This window comes from Canis lupus, chromosome 11, assembly GCF_011100685.1.
Source record: "Canis lupus familiaris isolate Mischka breed German Shepherd chromosome 11, alternate assembly UU_Cfam_GSD_1.0, whole genome shotgun sequence".
Classification (NCBI taxonomy): domain Eukaryota; kingdom Metazoa; phylum Chordata; class Mammalia; order Carnivora; family Canidae; genus Canis; species Canis lupus.
In genome coordinates, this window is record NC_049232.1 from 38,541,460 (window position 1) to 38,558,787 (window position 17,328).

General features: G+C 38.0%; 1 protein-coding gene across 1 annotated transcript in view; it reads left to right on the forward strand.

The window, feature by feature from the left end:
• ADAMTSL1 (ADAMTS like 1) overlaps positions 1-17,328 on the forward strand; it is a 380,207-nt gene that overhangs the window by 109,095 nt on the left and 253,784 nt on the right. Inside the window, 1 exon segment of the mRNA XM_038552482.1 lies at positions 16,664-16,790. Coding sequence (XP_038408410.1) covers positions 16,664-16,790 — 127 coding nt within the window.

Genomic DNA, 17,328 nt, shown 5'->3' on the forward strand with positions numbered 1-17,328 from the left:
TATTTTCATACTGTTGGAAAAAGTCTTGGAATCTTTTTTTGGAATTATTGGTCTCCCTAGAGACTGCCCTTGGGAAGCATCTTCCCTTTTTGAATGCCCTAATAAGCTGGGGCTAAGAAATAAACTGAGTGAATATTGATAACATGGTAGGCTAGGTTTTAAAACAGAGTGGTACAAACTTTTGCTGAAAAACTAGGTCTTAAAATAGTGTATTCTCATGGAAGCTGCTGCCACATACACATGGTACCTCCCTACCCCTCTGAATATATACACTGTTGACTTAAAACATCCTCTGGTGCATTAGGTGACCCAGTGTGATAGGAATAATGTCCTAAAAAGAGGTTGGAGGGGCACCTGGGTGACTCAGTGGTTGAGCGCCTATCTTTGGCTCAGTTTGTGACTGGGGTCCTGGGATCAAGTCCTGCAGAGCCTGCTTCTCCCTCTGCCTGTGTCTCTCCCTCTTTCTTTTTCTGTGTCTCATGAAAAAATGAATAAAATCTTAAAAAAAAAAAAAAGTTGGCACCCCAAGTCTGCCATCTTCTAGAAATGTCACAAAGAAAGTTGCCCAGATTTGTCATCTGTGCAGTCAGTTTGTGTAAAGATTCGTGAACACAGCAAAACACCTGACAGTACCTGGCCCATAGTAGACACTTCCTGGGAATTGTGATTCTTTCCCTCTTCACTAGTTATTTATTATTGTCTCTTCTTGACATCAAATTTGATAAGTGAAAAGTGCCCTTTGCCACAGTCTACAATTTCTTACTATAATTTTCCACTCTTCAGAGTAAGGGTAGCTAACAGTATTTATTTTCTATCTTCCTGTCAACTCTGATGCAACTGCCATTCACTAGTTACAAAATGTAAGGCTTCATGGACTTTAGCTAGCTAAGGCAAGCTAGCAAGGGAAATCCATGTGTCCATGGTCTTGACACCTTCCTTAGAAAGAATTTTAAAAATCGAGGTTATAGATCATCTGAGAACTTGATGCCCACATGTTCTGAACAGCCCTGTATTCTTAAAAATTACCATGCTGATATTAGCAGCTGTTTTTGTCTACTCTTTGATAAATATCCAGTAAGTGATTCCTTGTGACATGCCTGCACCTACAGAAAAATAGTTTAACTTTAATAAAAGTGGAATTTTAATGCAGAAAATGGAACGAGGTCAAAACCATGGAAAGGATCCATTTGACATGATAGGACTTGAAAAACTTAAAAATCAGTGGTTAAATTATGTTTTTTCTAGAAAATGTGGTATTTGATAGACTCAGCCTTACAGAATTTAGGGACTTTTCATTTTAGATTCACATAGATAAATTGATAAAGACACATTGCATATTTTAAAAATACAAACCAATTTTCCAAAATTTATGTGACTTCTACATAATACACGCAGAAGAAACATTATTTTGTTTAGTATAGCCAAATTGTGATTGTTGCATGAGTCATGAAAATTTCTGTTCTTCTTTACCCATGGTGTACCAGGAAGCAATAAGATGAGGACTCTGAAACAGGCAATTGGCTATATTTATAGAAGTTAGGAGGTAAGCACATAGATAAGCTTTCTGTGCTATTTTTCAGGTAGTTTTAGAATACTGGCTAAAAACCAATTATAATCATTATAAAAACTTGAAATTTTTTAAAAGATTTTATTTATTATTCATTCATTCATTCATTCATTCATTCATGAGAGACACACAGAGAAAGGCAGAGACATGGGCAGAGGGAGAAGAAGGCTCCCTGAAAGGAGGAGCCTGCTGTGAGACTTGATTCCAGGACCCCAAGATCATGACCTGAGCTGCAGGCAGATGCTCAACCAGTGAGCCACCCAGGTACCCAAAAACTTGAATTTTAAAATACTTCTAAATTTAAGTGGGAATTTAAGTTTATTCTCAAATTAGACATATACTGAGTATTGAATTCTGGCAAATTTGATATACATAGTTTCAGCTGATTTTAAACTAGAACTATTACAGGAAAGAATAAGAGTTCATTTTTATGAGTGCGAGTGGGTGGCTAGTGGAATTTTCTTAATGGGAAAAAATGTCTGCAGTCATTTCTTTTTTATCTCAGGGCCTTTGAGTGAACTTGTTTTTGTCCAAAATGAAAGAAGGGACAGTTTATTTTTGCCACAGTCCATACTGTAGTGATTCAGCAAAATGCAACTGATTGTCATGAATGCACAAGCCTAGATAGAGTTTGAAAGGGTGGCCAAGGGCAAAACCATTAGCCTTTTTTCCCACCCAATTCAGTCACCACACCCAGCAGCTAACCTTCCATTAGACTCAGGAAACTTGGGGCCCATTAAAAATCAGCAAGTCCATGCTGCTCTTAGGTCTTCATGACTGCTATTTTATTGGTCTATTGCTAATTCTGATGAAGAAACACTTCAAATTCCCAGTTTCAAGTGGGCTACTTTTCCTTTAAAAGATTTTTTTAACTGATTTGTTTTGGCTTGCACATTCATATTCCAGGTTTGTTCCCCATTAAAACAGATTTTGAGTATTTCTTATAACAATTGGATTTGCTGAGTACTCATTTTCTTTCATTATATTCAGCTGTTACAGTAACATATGGGTGCAGGCTCCCATGGAGAAAACAGGACCCCCAACTCTTGTTCCAGCCCCTGAAAAAAATATTTTCCCCAGATTTCAGGTTTTAGAAGATGAAACTTGAGAAATCTCCTTTGTGTTGAATGCATTTAGTGATTGTCCCTCCCTTATCCATATTTGAAAGTGGCCCCAAATAAACCAGATTAGTGGTGAAGAAGTAGAGAGCTAAGAAAGGATATTTCAAGAATCCTAAGATTACTTGTTCCAACTTTGTGAAGAAAGTCCATGGTATTTTGATAGGGATTGCATCGAACGTGTAAATTGCCCTGGGTAGCACACATTTTCACAGTAAGAATCTGAAGCATTCTCCTCTCATTTGAGTGGGCTGTAGAGGACATGGCTTGCTACTCCACAGCAATTCCAGAGAGACTTTTTACATTTCTATCAGAATCCTTAAGAAGTCCCAATTCTCATCTCCCAAGCTCGCTGCTATTTCATTGGCTACTTTCACAAGGTAGAGGGAAGTTAAAAAAAAAAATTCATCTGGTCTGCCCTTTAAAGGCAAGTCTATTTCTTCCACAGGATTGGGGTTGTTATCTTACTTTATATTTGCTTTTCTCAAAGCCAGAGGAACTAAAATGGACCTGAGCTTTTACAACCTTGACCCTATACCTAGAGCTGTGAGACAACCAGTCTACAGGTGCTCAGATCACAAAGGTACCCTTTACAACTTCAGACACATTTTCACATAGGGAAGCAAATACCTCCCATGTGCACAATGACCACATATCCACCCCCCCCAAAGTAATTAGCACATGTGGCCCAATAACTATGAGGACTACAAAATACAAGATTTGAGAATAGAATTGTCCCAGAAATTCCAGAATATATAGTTAGAGTTGTTCCATGGCAGACTGGCTAGTAATCTCTTTATATAAGTATGAAATCTTTACAACAAGTATATAAAGTAGATCTGATTATCCTCTTATAAGTCAAGAGAGAACTGAATCTCATATTGAGAGTGTATGATATATTCAAGCAAAGGTAATAAATCATCACATCCAAATTGAGTCGTTTGATTCCCCCTATGATGATACCATGCTGCCTCTCTCATGACTTGGAGGTACACAACATGTGGATTCTTGATATAAGTAATGATGTTCCATGGTAAGAAATGGTGAAGGGTGGTGAAAGTCTGGATAAAAGGCTGAGATGAGGCACTGTGGTACCGTTGGTCTTAAGTATAAAATTTCTAGAGAGGGAACAAATACTCTTAACAATTATAAAACTTGGGGATCCCTGGGTGGTGCAGCGGTTTAGCGCCTGCCTTTGGCCCAGGGAGTGATCCTGGAGACCCGGGATCGAATCCCACGTCGGGCTCCCGGTGCATGGAGCCTGCATCTCCCTCTGCCTGTGTCTCTGCCTCTCTTTCTCTCTGTATCTCTCATGAATAAATAAATAAAATCTTTAAAAAAAAAAAATTATAAAACTTGTGATAGAACTGAGGATCATGTTATGGCCCTATTTGTTCCATGAGAGAGTAAAACAATCATCTTTTTTTTTTTTTTTTTCAGTAAAAGAAGTTTACTATCCCATCCAAATATTTTCTGATATGACTTGTTCCTCTGGGAATAATCTTAGATTAACAGCCTTTAGTTTCTCAAGCTGATCTGAAAATTTTCTGCCTTGTGCAAGTATTACAGCCATATGGGACAGAATGTGGAGGTATTTAACAGATGATGTTTTTATATAAACTCTGTTTTGATCAACTTTATCAGGCTTTATTTTAGGACAGAAATGGCAATGGAGAACCCAGGAAAAGAAAAGGAAATAAATATATAAGCTGAGAACATTTTTTACTGACTTTGAATCAGAATACTAATAGTATCATTCAGAAGCTTCAAATTAGTATAAAGTAATACAGTTTGGGAAGTAACCAGGAATTGATATGAGGACCAAGGAATGGTGGAAGCTTTTCTGGCTGGGGATCTGAGTTGCTTGGAAAGTGACAGTGGGAAGGGACCTATTTTGGGAGAAAGATATGTCCCTCTTTACCTTTTCCATCATGTCTGTTCTTAACACACGCTTAGAAACAGCATACTACTGCTCTGGGAATATTGACTTCAGATAAAATATCCAAACATGTAAATGAGAACTTTATTGCATGCAGAATTTTGCTAAATTATGGTCACATCTGAAATGTTGAACTCTTTAGATGTAAAATTTCACAGAGTTTTCCAGAAATATGTGTATGAGTAAGTTCTAATCATCATAGCAGAATGGTTACTTTGTGGCGACTTACTGAACAGACACATTCCAGTAAGATCCACATTTGTACCAGGGCAGAAGACCAGCTGCTATCTTTTTTTCTCAACAAAGAACTCTTGTGTTTGAACAAAAACTATGTATTGTATGCCCAGCAGCAGAAGGGAGTCTGAGCAGTGATGTCAAAGTATACCATGATGTCACCACAATTCACAAAGAATTACAGTTAATGCCATGTGAAGTGAGGCCAAATTCAACACTTTCCCTCTTGGGTACTCCACAGGCTAAGAGACAGAAGCAAGGCCGGAGGTCACGCCTTTGTATAATTTTGTTTCACATTCTCCAGACACCCTAATTTTGGAAGCAGTGAAGAGAAGAAGACAGCCTGTTAAAGAAAAGTCCGCTAACCATGTGCTGAGAATGAATTTTAGTCTATGTATGCACAAATGTCTGTACTAGGATAATTCCTAGAATTTCTGCTGAGGACTACAAGACAAACAAATTTAACTAAAAATGATATGCAAGAAAAAAATCCAGATGTTTTTAGTAATAAATTTACACAAGCATTTGGCCCAGACCCTGAAATAAATAAGAAAGAAGCAAAATAAATTAGATAGGAGCACCCAAGAAATTTAATAAATGTAGGAAATAAGACTTAGCCATTCTCTTTTTCCCTTTCAGGGTGTGTTTATCCAGCAATTAAGTAGATTAAATTCTTGATCTCAAGAAAGGCAGTGCTGGAAAACTCTTAAAAATATTTGCAACCTAATAAATTCACCATTCGTTCTATCAGCTGTCTCAGACTTCTAACATTGACATGTTCTTTTTCTTCCATTTACTTAATAATATGAAGAGATAAACACCAGTGGTGATTGCCAACATCTCTAGAACTACAGAATAAGCAAGCTGATAAGGAGCACAGGAAAATACCTATAGCTCAAATAGTGAAAGAAAGAAAGAAAGAAAGAAAGAAAGAAAGAAAGAAAGAAAGAAAGAAAGAAAGAAAGAAAGAGAGAGAAAGAGAGAAAGAGAGAGAGAGAGACGAAAGAAAGAAAGAAAGAAAGAAAGAAAGAAAGAAAGAAAGAAAGAAAGAAAGAAAGAAAGAAAGAAAGAAAGAAATAGGACCCTTAAAAAACAGCACCTGGTCACATCTAATTGCAGTAAGTCTTCCTTTAGACTTTAACCATAGAGATGGTTGAAGTCCCTACCCTTTGATGAGGGTGATGGGTTGGTTGGAGGTAGGGAAGGACTATGGTTCTAATCCAGCCAGATGACCAGCCAAAGGGCTAGAACCCACACAGAGTAATGGGAAGAGTCAGGCCTAAGACTATCCAAGCTAAAGTCTCTTAAGAAGAACCAAAAAGTCAGGTGCTCAGGAGATCAAGTATGAAGGGGGCTTCTAGGTTAGAGTTGGTGTCAGAGCTGTGGTATAGAGCCTAGAACACTGTGCCTGGTGGAAAAGAAATAAGAGGGAGACTCACACTCACAAATAAGAAACATTTATACCCCAAGGCATTTTGGGGGTGGATAGTTTGAATTTTTTAATAGTGGATAAAAGACTAGAGACATACCAGGCAAAGTAAGAAATGGAAATTAAAGTGGAGATTACAGTGCTATATAATGATGCATCCATAAAGATCTTTTTCATTTTGACAGAGAGCTCTCTTTTGGTCTTTGGAATTAGTGGTAGAGAGTTTAAGTGGTGGAAGCAATTTTTACGTTCTAGAGGGGATAAGGAGGAAGCTTCTTTGAAACCATAATATATCCTCCTCCCCCGTGGCTTTGCCTATATACAGAATTCATTCATTCATTCATTCAACAAATCAACAAATGTTTATTAATTGTTATATTATTGGACAATAGGACCTTGTGTTATATTCTGGTAGGAAATAGAAAATAAACAATAAACTTAATAAGTAAATTATATTATAAAAAGAGTGCCATAGGATTAAGAACTTGGGTCTGGGATGCAGCTTTAGATGGTCTGGTCAAAGTAGGGCTTATTGAGAAGATGAATGTTTCCAGCAACAGCTTAAGGGAGGCTTTAGAGGTGTCTACAAAAGAATGTTCCAGTCAGAGGCAATAACCAGTGCTGTCCTAAGACAAGAAAGTGCTTACTACGTTTGAAGAACAACGAAGCACTCTGGATAATGATCCAGAGGGAGATGAAGTCATAGAGGTAACTCAGATAATACAGGAGCTTGTGGGCCATTGTAAGGACTCTGGTGATTCCAAGAGGAAATTGAATCATCCCACCAGTGACTGGTAAACCTAGAGAAGAGACTGTCATGTACTGGGAAGATCCTTCAGAAAATCTTTGCCTGGAAGAAGAGAATTAATGCCTTCATGTAATTTTTTTTCTGCATTGTGGTATATTAGAGCATAAGAGTGCTACACCTCATCCATTTGGCCTAATAATCTGTGGGTATTTACCAGTATTTCCCTGTGGCATGTGTGTGGCTGTTGAAAAAAAGCACTAATTTTTTTTAACCAATTCAATTGCTCTCCCCCAAAAAGAAATCCTGCCCCTTGAAAGTATATTTTCAAAGCTACTGAATGCAAAGACACTACTTTTTTCTTGGTGTTCAATCTTAGTACTTAGGGCTGTAGGCTGATGTTGCTTTTGGCAACAAGCTGTGGCTGCCAGAGACGTGTTCATCCTCATTCTTCCTGTCTGTTCATTGCCCTTCTAACCCCCAAGAGGAACACAATACATCATGGAATAGAGGAATCACTCATTGATGACATAGTGTTACTCAGCTTGGATTTCAACTCTGGCAACACAAATTCCCAATAATGTGATCTTGGACAAGTTGTTGAACCTTTCTGAGTCTCAGTTTTATTTTCATTAAATAGTTTCGTCTATTTTGTAAAATAGCCATAGTTAACCAGGGATAGCATGAGGATAATATCAGGGATATTAGGAGAATTGAATAATGTTAACTAGTTTACTGTGGTGATCATTTTGAAATATATATAAATATTGAAACATTACATTTTATACCTGAAACTAAAGTTTGTGTATCAATTATATCTCAATAAAAAAAGGAATTAAGTGACAAGATGTATATAGCAAGGGTTTGGCAAATACTAGTTTACTCTCTTCTCTAGGTGGCTTTCCCCTCTTTCTCTACCTCCGTATCACTATGACCTTCAGTCTTAGAGACCTCACTCCTTTTCTGGTTTCACCTATTTTGAGGAAATTATCTGATTAAACCCATTCACCCTAGATTGGGACCATGCCTATTTATGTGTATTCCCCACAGCACCATAAGAGCCACATAATGCCTTATGCTCAGTTGGTTTGGTTTAATTTAAGTATAATCAACAACTTAATGTGTTACTCTTCCCAAGGGTATTTGAACAACAAACAAAGGAGTAAACCAATGGTTCTCAACTTTGTAACACAAAGGTGTTCTTTATTATTTTTTTCCTATGGGCCTTGTGTTTTGGAAGTTTCCATCTACTCAAAACACTACATGTATTAAATAATAATTTGTTTTCCTATTTTATGACTTAAAGACCTGAGTATAAGTGAAAAATAAATGCAATAAAGATCAGGATTCAGCTTATTTGTATAATGAGATGGCTGGGGTTTGGGGGACCTTATGTGGTTTTATTGCAGGTAAATATATTTCCATTAGGCTTTGAAAATGCTAAACATAGCTCATGGACCACTATTAGCACCTTTGTGAATGGCCAGGGATTTTGTTTTCTCATACTGAAAAAGTGTGAAGCACAGTATAGATGGGAGGTGTACCTTTTCACGTACTCCCTTTATGTGTTTTCAAGTCACATAGCACAGATGAAGCCACCTATTCATCCCTGTGCCTAAGTCCTGCTCTAGTGGCAGTGATCTTGATAAGAATAGTCAAGCTTGTTATCAGCATTCACCTTTGCCATAATAAATATCATATAGTTTGTCTTTCCATGGTTCAAAGACATCCTACTTTAACCTGTAGTAGGGAATCCCAAGTTGGAATTTTGGTTTTGTTAGTTACTACCTATGTTACCATGGAGGAAGCTGTTTGTTTTCTATGAACCTGAGTGTTATAATTTGTACTTGAAATCATTCATATCTTAAGAGAATGTTAATTTTTTCCCAAGCCATACAGTATTCAGCTTTATTAAAGATACTTTTCATAAGCATGGTATTATGGACACTGGCAAGCAATCGTTACCAATATACAACAACTTTCTAACTCCCTTCTTCATTGGACTACCAAAATCAGAACAGCACTACAAAACCCAATGAAGTCTTCATTTGGTACTCTGAACAAGGAAAGTTTAGTCAGGGTTGACATTTCATAATTAGCATATTGTTTAACAACTTTTCATAAGCTAACCCTGACTTTCAGGAAATGAAATGAAAATGGCAAAATTATCTATCTGAATTGTTAAGCTAAAAAAGGAATTCTTTTGAGGGATGCCGTCTCAATGGTGACACTTTAAAGTCTAGATTGCCTGACATACTGAGAACCACTTCTTGGGGTCAGGGTCCAATAAGTCTCTAGATTTAAGGGAGTCAAGGCTATGATGAAGGCAGAGAGGGAGAAGAGGACATAAAAATGAATTTTAGCTTTTCCATACCACAAGGTATCTGTGCCAAGGTGGCTAATATGTGTCAACCTCAGGGAATCCCTCCTCCTGGGAACCATGAGGAAGTTCCTCAAAACTAGAAGGGAAAAGTATTTTCCCTGTATCAACCTAGCTTCAGAGATACTCTATTAGTGATATTTGCCCTTCCCCCAAAACAACAATTAAATGTTCTATGTGCTAACAACATATCTTTAAGAAAAAAAGTAAAACAGTTTTACATTTTTATAAAACTTGATAAAAGATCTTATTTCAAACTGTATAGTCACACAGTTACCAAAACTACACACACCTCATGGTGTTGGATCAAGATTCAAAATGATCACCAGAGTAAACTAGTTAACATTATTCAATTCTCCAAATATCCCTGATATTATCCTCATACTATCCCTGTCTCCAGCACCTTCAGCTTTCTGTGCCTGATCAGTTTTGGCATCTCTGTTTTCCACAGAGTTATTCCGATCCTTGCCAGCATCAGCTTTCCTCTTAACCTTTTGGGTACCTTCTCTCCCTTCTTTGCAGGGGTCTTTTTAAGCTTGGGCTCTGGCTTTAGAGGAGCAGGTTTAACAGATAACCTTGCAGATTTCTTTGGCTCATGCTTCACCTTGGCTTCATCTCCTTTAGCATCCCCTTCAGCCTTTCTCTTGGGCATGGTGGCAGTGGCGGTAGGATATAGGACCTGGATGTGGGGATGCAGCCACATGTGGCCTTTTGTCAATCCAGGGGTCAAAAGAGAGATATTTGCATTGCATCACCCAAAAGAAAGCCAGTTCATTTCTCTGACTCCGGAATAATAAAGTGGTGTATAGTCTCCTCCAATGACAGCCATAGTCTATTGAGTTTGGCTTCTAGAGTACAGTATTGTAGAAGATTTGGAGCTACATAAAATCTCAGTGGCAAAGAGTGCTACAGTTGATTAGCAATGTCTGTCATGGGTCCTGGCAGGAAAAATAGCTACACACGTGCCAAATTTTTGTCAACCCAGCCCTATGTGTTATAAAGTCTATTTGCAGATTAAGTCTGACCGTCACAATGCTCTGTATCTGGATGATTTGTTTTGGCTACTTAAAATTTGCTTTTTTCAAATCCTCTCTGACTATTAGGATCCATCAAAGTTTGTTGAAGAGCCAGTTCTTTGAAAGGTCTTGTATGTATTTGCTCTGTTGTTATTGGGACATTGTTATATGGCATTGTCTTTCAGAAAACTCACAGCAGATATATATCTAGGATTTCAATACTGTGAGTAATTATGGTTCTCCTGAGCCAGTTTGTCATTTATTCATTACATAAATATTTATCAAGTGTCTCCTGCAAGGAACACATTATCCTATACATTTTCTAAAAGATCCAGTAAATGCTGTAACTCTTGGAATTGTTCATGTTTTCCTCTCTTCTAGGAAGCTCATATCCAGATATGTAACCCCCATTTAGCAAATGTGTAGGACTTCATGGTATGCATTCTGTATAATTCTCTCCTTTTTGGCTTTAACTCATCTTTCTTACTTATTTTTCTCCTTACCCCATATTCCCATTTGTGCATATTTTTATTTTATTGTTTTGTATTATATGTATGTGCTATAAATATTTTTGCAAAAAGGTAAAGCATGGGGATCCCTGGGTGGCTCAGCGGTTTTGCCCCTGTCTTCGGCCCAGGGAGTGATCCTGGAGTCCTAGGATCGAGTCCCACCTCAGGCTCCCTGCATGGAGCCTGCTTCTCCCTCTGCCTGTGTCTCTGCCTCTCTCTCTCTCTCTCTGTCTCTCATGAATAAGTAAATAAAATCTTTTTTTTTTAAAGGTAAAGCATAAGCAAATCAATCAATGTAAACTCTTTTGAAGATAAGGTTGGAGATACACTGTCTTCCCTATTAATGTAAATAGTAAATGAGTTATAATACATGTAAGAGCACATTCTTCCCCATAAAGTTCTATCTGAATTAAATAATTATAAATAAGAGCAGCTGTGATCAGATTTGCAGCATTTAGTTTTCCATATTTGTCTTTCCCCATGCTGAAAATAAAGGGATTTAAAAGTTTCTTACCTCATGGTGTTGGATCAAGAAAAGCTTGACATCACTGGCTCAGTATTTGATGCTAGAAGTTGAGGTCCTTTTGGGAAACCATTTGAAATGTGGCCAGTGTGAACCCATCTAAGCACGTCAGTTTGGGCATGCATTATGTTTATTTACATTCTCCAAATTATTCAGATGATAATCTTTCTTTTTCCTGTGGCTCCTAGTGAAGACATTTTATTATACATATTTCAGTGTCTAGAGAATTTCAGTTTTGCAGTCTGCCTGTTTACCTGCTGTCAGTTCTGTAAAACTAAGGGAGAGACCCCCTATCAGCTCATAGAATAGCCCTGATGCCTAAAACCTGCATGACATGCTTGAAGTCTGCAGTGGTGCTTAAGCAGCAAAAATGTCTTGGAGCTTTGACTTTTTATGTCACCTGAGATAAGTTTTATTTAAAAAAAAAAAAAAGCATCACTGTGAATACAGAGGCGGTTAGACCACTGTATCAGGTTGACACCTAGTAGCAGAATATGAATAAAATACATTAGGCCAAAATACTCAGCTAGTTTTCCACCCTTTGCAAAAAAATTCTATGTAGTTGCCAAAGTTATGAGTGGTCATTATCTCACTTTAATGTTTTGTCCAGAACGGGGTGGGTCTGGGAACTCAGTGACCTGAACATTGCCTCCCATGACATTTCACTAATAATGAGTGTAGGTGCACTTGGGAAATAGTCTTTTAAAAATACTAGCCCTTTACTGTAATTCTTGTTCATGCAGCAGGACAGAAGTTTCAGTTTGACCAGTAGTTGTCATTTATGATATGCCTGTTCCTCTGTGTACACAGATACAAACAAGCACATGTATACACATATATTCACATTTTTGTCTACGTGTGTGTCAATGACTGCAGTCTAAGGCTGCTTACCTGTAACCTACAATGGCTTTGTTAACAAACCATTATGTTTGCTGTGTGTTTCATTGATTCACCAGCATTCACCGTGCTTGTCAAGTGTCACACACTGTGCCAGACAGCAGAAATGGAAAGATTGATGAAATGTGGGCTCTCAAATAGCCCATGATCTGGTATAGAAACAGACATATTAATAGATTAAACTCAATATAAGTTATTTAACTATTTGAATTGGGTGTATACAAAAGAAACGCCAAAGCAATAATGGTTTAAGCACATAAAAGATTACTCTCTCACAAATAAAAAAAGAAGTCAAGATATGATCAGTCTAAGTAAGGTTAAAGAACCAGGCTCTTTCTTTCTCTTCTGCCCTCCTTACTGCAGGGCTTCCATTCTCAGGATTGTCTCTTTTTCAAAACAGCACCTGGAGCCAACAGGAAGGAAGGAGAGTAGCAGGCAGGTGGGGTCCTCTAAGTCAGCTTCTTTTAAGTAGTTTTCCCAGAAGTCGCATACAACATTTCCACTTTTATTTCACTAATTATAATTTGATCACAAAGCCAATGAAAAATGTATTCTTTTAACTGGACATGTTGCTACCCCAAATAAAATTGGAGTTCTGTTACTGAGAAAAATAAGATGGATGTTGGGTGGCAACCAGTAATCTCTGGAGTTCTGAACAAATGGCTGAGGAAGCACAGAATAATAAAGCCATTAAATCTGGAATCTAGATAGGCATGTTTGAGGAGGAGACACTTAATTTGGGATTTGAACGATGAATAATAGGAGTTTGCTAACTAAAGAATTGGGGAAAAGCACGTTAGGCAGAAATAGTAGTATGTGCAAAAGCACAGAGATCTGTCATTATAACTGCCAAATAAACCCATTTCTGTATTTCTTTTTTTCTTTGTTATTAATAATAGCTCTCAAAGTAACAGTTTAATTAATCTGTTATTCCAGATCAAAAGATTGAGATAGACTGAGATATGTCAATAAGGATTTTCTTGACATAACTGCAAACAGTTTTCCATTTAGACCAAAATAGGAACATTTTATCTGATGATAAAGTATTCCCATGTTTTAAAAATAATTGAGTTAGAATATTTTGGCATCTTAAAAAGGAATTGATACAAAGGAGCAAAAAAAGTGTATCAGGGAGATGTTTGTCTCTTGAACTCTGAAGTTAAACAAAGCCTAGTTAGAACCCACTTGGTTCATATCCTGAGGTCTATAAACCTACATTGAGGGCACTAAGTTGGTGGTCTGGTCAAGTGAGCCCTAAAGTATGTCACCTTCTATTTAGCTGACCCTAATAGATTGTTACTTTGGATCTGTAAAGCAGGATTGTTCTTTTCTTAAAATGGCTTTGGAGCCATAAGAAATCTTTAGGATTTAGAGAGATTTTCATGGTAATCTCCTATTTGGCTTCTTTAGAGATATCAGAGACCAGTAAAAAATCTCCAGTGAAAGTTAAATCCTTTGAGAAACTCGAAATTTCTTTAAGGAATAAACCAAGTTATATTTGAGATACCTGAGAGTATAAATATCCATGCCCCTTGCCTATCACCCTTCCATAGTGCTGAGTATCTTGTCAGATTAAATTCATCTCTTTCCAAACCCAAAGAACAACAGATGAGTCATTGATTCTTTGCATACTGCCTAAACTAATATTACCATGTTTTTTTCAAAGGACTTGACCCTGCTAAGCCAAACAGATGGTTTAGCTTCTGACATTTTTTTTGTTTTTGTTTTTTGTCAACTTGGGTTTTGGATTACTTTCTAATTAGCTGGTACCCACACTTGACTAAAATGTGCAGTACACCTCACAGCAACACCTCCCTTTTGTATAGTTAACTCTGGCACCTCGTCCATATCTCAGCTTAAAAGACTCTTCTCTGGCTCTAACTATACCAAATTCTCCATATTTCATGTTCTTAGAGTACCATTTATCTGTACTTTATAGTTTGCATCATGATTATCATTTTACACTTTTTGTGTATGATGATTTGAATAATACATGCCTCCTAGAGGATACTACTAGACTCTTAGGTCCCATGAGGGTAGGTGCTTATGTGCTTAAACTCACCTTTCGATTTTGCTTCTAGCACGGTGCTTGGCGCATGGCAGATCTTGATCATTGATGGCTAGAGGATTAAATTATTTTTTAATAATTGGTGGTGGTAAATAAGTTACTTCTGCACCCCCATTTCACACTGTGTTCAGAATACAAGTGACTGCAGAATTATTCAACTCGTATGTGGATTCGTCTACAGATTAAATTTTTGAAAATAATTTTATTACAGCTACATAGAAGCACATCAATGAAATTTTAAGCCAGCATGTGTTGGTTCTGCATGGATGAAACTTGGGTGATATTCTAAAGTGACTTCACTGCAACCTGTGAGCATACTGAGGTGAATGGCAGCTTGATCACAATGAGCCCATAAGGACAGACCCAGCCCACCTTTGCTCCCCACTTAAAAGCTGGGTACTATGTTTTCCTGACATCTTTGTATTTCAAAAAAATGTATAGTTGTTGAAGGAGTTACTGCTTTGTCATCGATGTTAAAAATGCTTATATGCCTGTGTATAAAAAATACATATTACCATATTTAAAAATATAGCACATATATAATGCAGTGCTAAATAATTGTAATTTTTAAACCTTGGCCTAAGCATGTATTTGCAATTATTAATTAAAGGTACAAAAAAGGAAAGTCAAGCCTCAAAGAAATGTCAATTAACAATTAGATTTTTGAAAGACACAGTGAATTGTAGGGACTTTTGGGAAAGAAGCCTCTTCAGATGTTACCATAGTTCTCATTTTATTTGTGTCAAAGACAGTAGTTGAAGTTGTTTGCAAGTGGAGTCTTTCGATATTAGATCTAACTACATCTATAGAGGTACAACCCGATGCAGTTTGGATTTGAGTTTTTTTAACTTGAACAGTAGAAAGGAGAGATTAAAGTACAAATAGACTTGGCCCACATACCTGATAAGTGCTTGTGATTGTTGTTAAGCCTGATTTGGACTAAGCATAAATGTTTTATTAGATGTGTTCAGAACTCAGCCATGTTTTATCAAAGTGACCTTGGCAAGACTTAGGGCCTCGGTTTTAAATGGAGTTATCTTACATAATCGTTCTCAGAATTAACAAGGTACTTGTCTTGTGCCTAGCAGGACACAGCCAGGCAAAGAGGGCCTCAGGATTGGTGGTCTCTGCCGCCTGCCTCATCGACCCTCCTCCCCCAGCACACACATACAGTAATCTTGCTTCTGTTTGCTCATTCTGTGATTGTTTCTCTTTTCTTAGTTGAAGTGCTAGCTAGAAAAGGAACTATTTTAGGGCAGCCTGGGTGGCCCAGCGTTGAGTGTCTGTCTTCGCCCCAGGGCTTGATCCTGGCATCCCAGGATCGAGTCCCACAACGGGCTCCCTGCCCCATGGGGAACCTGCTTCTCCCTCTGCCTGTGTCTCTGCCTGTCTCTGTGTCTCTCATGAATAAATAAATAAAATCTTAAAAAAAAAAAAGGAGCGATTTTCATTATCATTCAGCAGCATTGGTGGTTCAGTGATAGAATTCTCGCCTGCCATCATCATTCAGCAAATACCTATTGAGGGCTTACAGTTTGCCAAGCACTGTACTAGTTGCCTGGTATATCAGTGGACCTAACATACAAAACCCCTACTCTTACACAGCTTACAGTCTAAGGGAAAATATGGAACATGAAAATAATCCACAAAATTTTTCCTTTCATGAGTGTATTTTTTAATTTTAGTGACACATAATTATTGACAGTGGGAGTGATTTTTTTCCAAGATTTTATTTATTTATTTATTTATTTGACAGAGAGTGTACAAGTGGGGGTGGGGAGGGGAGAGGTGGATAGAGGAAAAGGGAGAAGCAGGCTGCCCACAGAGCAGGGAGCCCAACTCGGGGCTCCATCCCAGGACCTGAGCCAAAAGCAGACGCTTAACCAACCGAGTCCCATAGGAGTTATCTTTTAAATTAAGGCTCCATGATATCAGTAGGTCAGGGTCTTCCTCTCTCCCTTACCTTCTCCCCTGCCTGCCTCCATTCTCTCTCTCTCTCTGTCTCCCTCCCCCACCCTTCTTTCTGTTTATATATTTGAACTGTAAAAACATCTTTGTCTATGCTCTGCTTTTTCTTCCTTAGCTTGATTGAAATTCCAGCTGAATTCATTCCCCTCTATGGGAAGCATGTTTTATGCTTCCTCAAAAATGAAGCGAGGTCATTTAGTGGTGATGGGCCTTGCGATGGATCCCTGCAGTAGGCATCTGGTTGAATCACCCATCTCTCTCTCCTATTAGATTGTCGGCTGCGATCACCAGCTGGGAAGCACCATCAAGGAGGATAACTGTGGAGTCTGCAACGGGGATGGGTCCACCTGCCGGCTGGTCCGAGGGCAATATAAATCCCAGCTCTCTGCAACCAAATGTAAGATGCCACAAGAGATGGGGCCATCTTCGGGTTTGTTGGCTAATTAATCTCTCCTGGTTTAGTGCTGGCTCCCCTCAGCAGCTGGGAATGAGGCCACCACCAAAATGAAGATGAATCTGAACATACTATAGAAAGCTTCATGTTCCTGCTTTGTGTATTACTTTAGGTAGAACAAGTCAGGTAACCCATTGCAACCCTTTCTTTTGTCATGCAGCAGGAGTGAACTACACGCGGATCAAAACACACTCTATTTACAAACATAGACATGCAGTTTGCTGCCCAACATGAGGACAGACTGAGTCCAAGCCTCTGCCTGATTCAGTCTGATGTGCCTGATGGGATTTAGCAGGGAGAGTATGTAAATCTAAACAAATTCACTTCTACCACCATGAAATCATGCTGTCTTCATTTACAGAGTGATCTTTGATTGGTGCTGAACACAGGTTCTTTCAGAATTAATATTGGACGGTGATTTTTTTTTAAATTTTTATTTATTTATGATAGTCACACAGAGAGAGAGAGAGAGAGAGAGGCA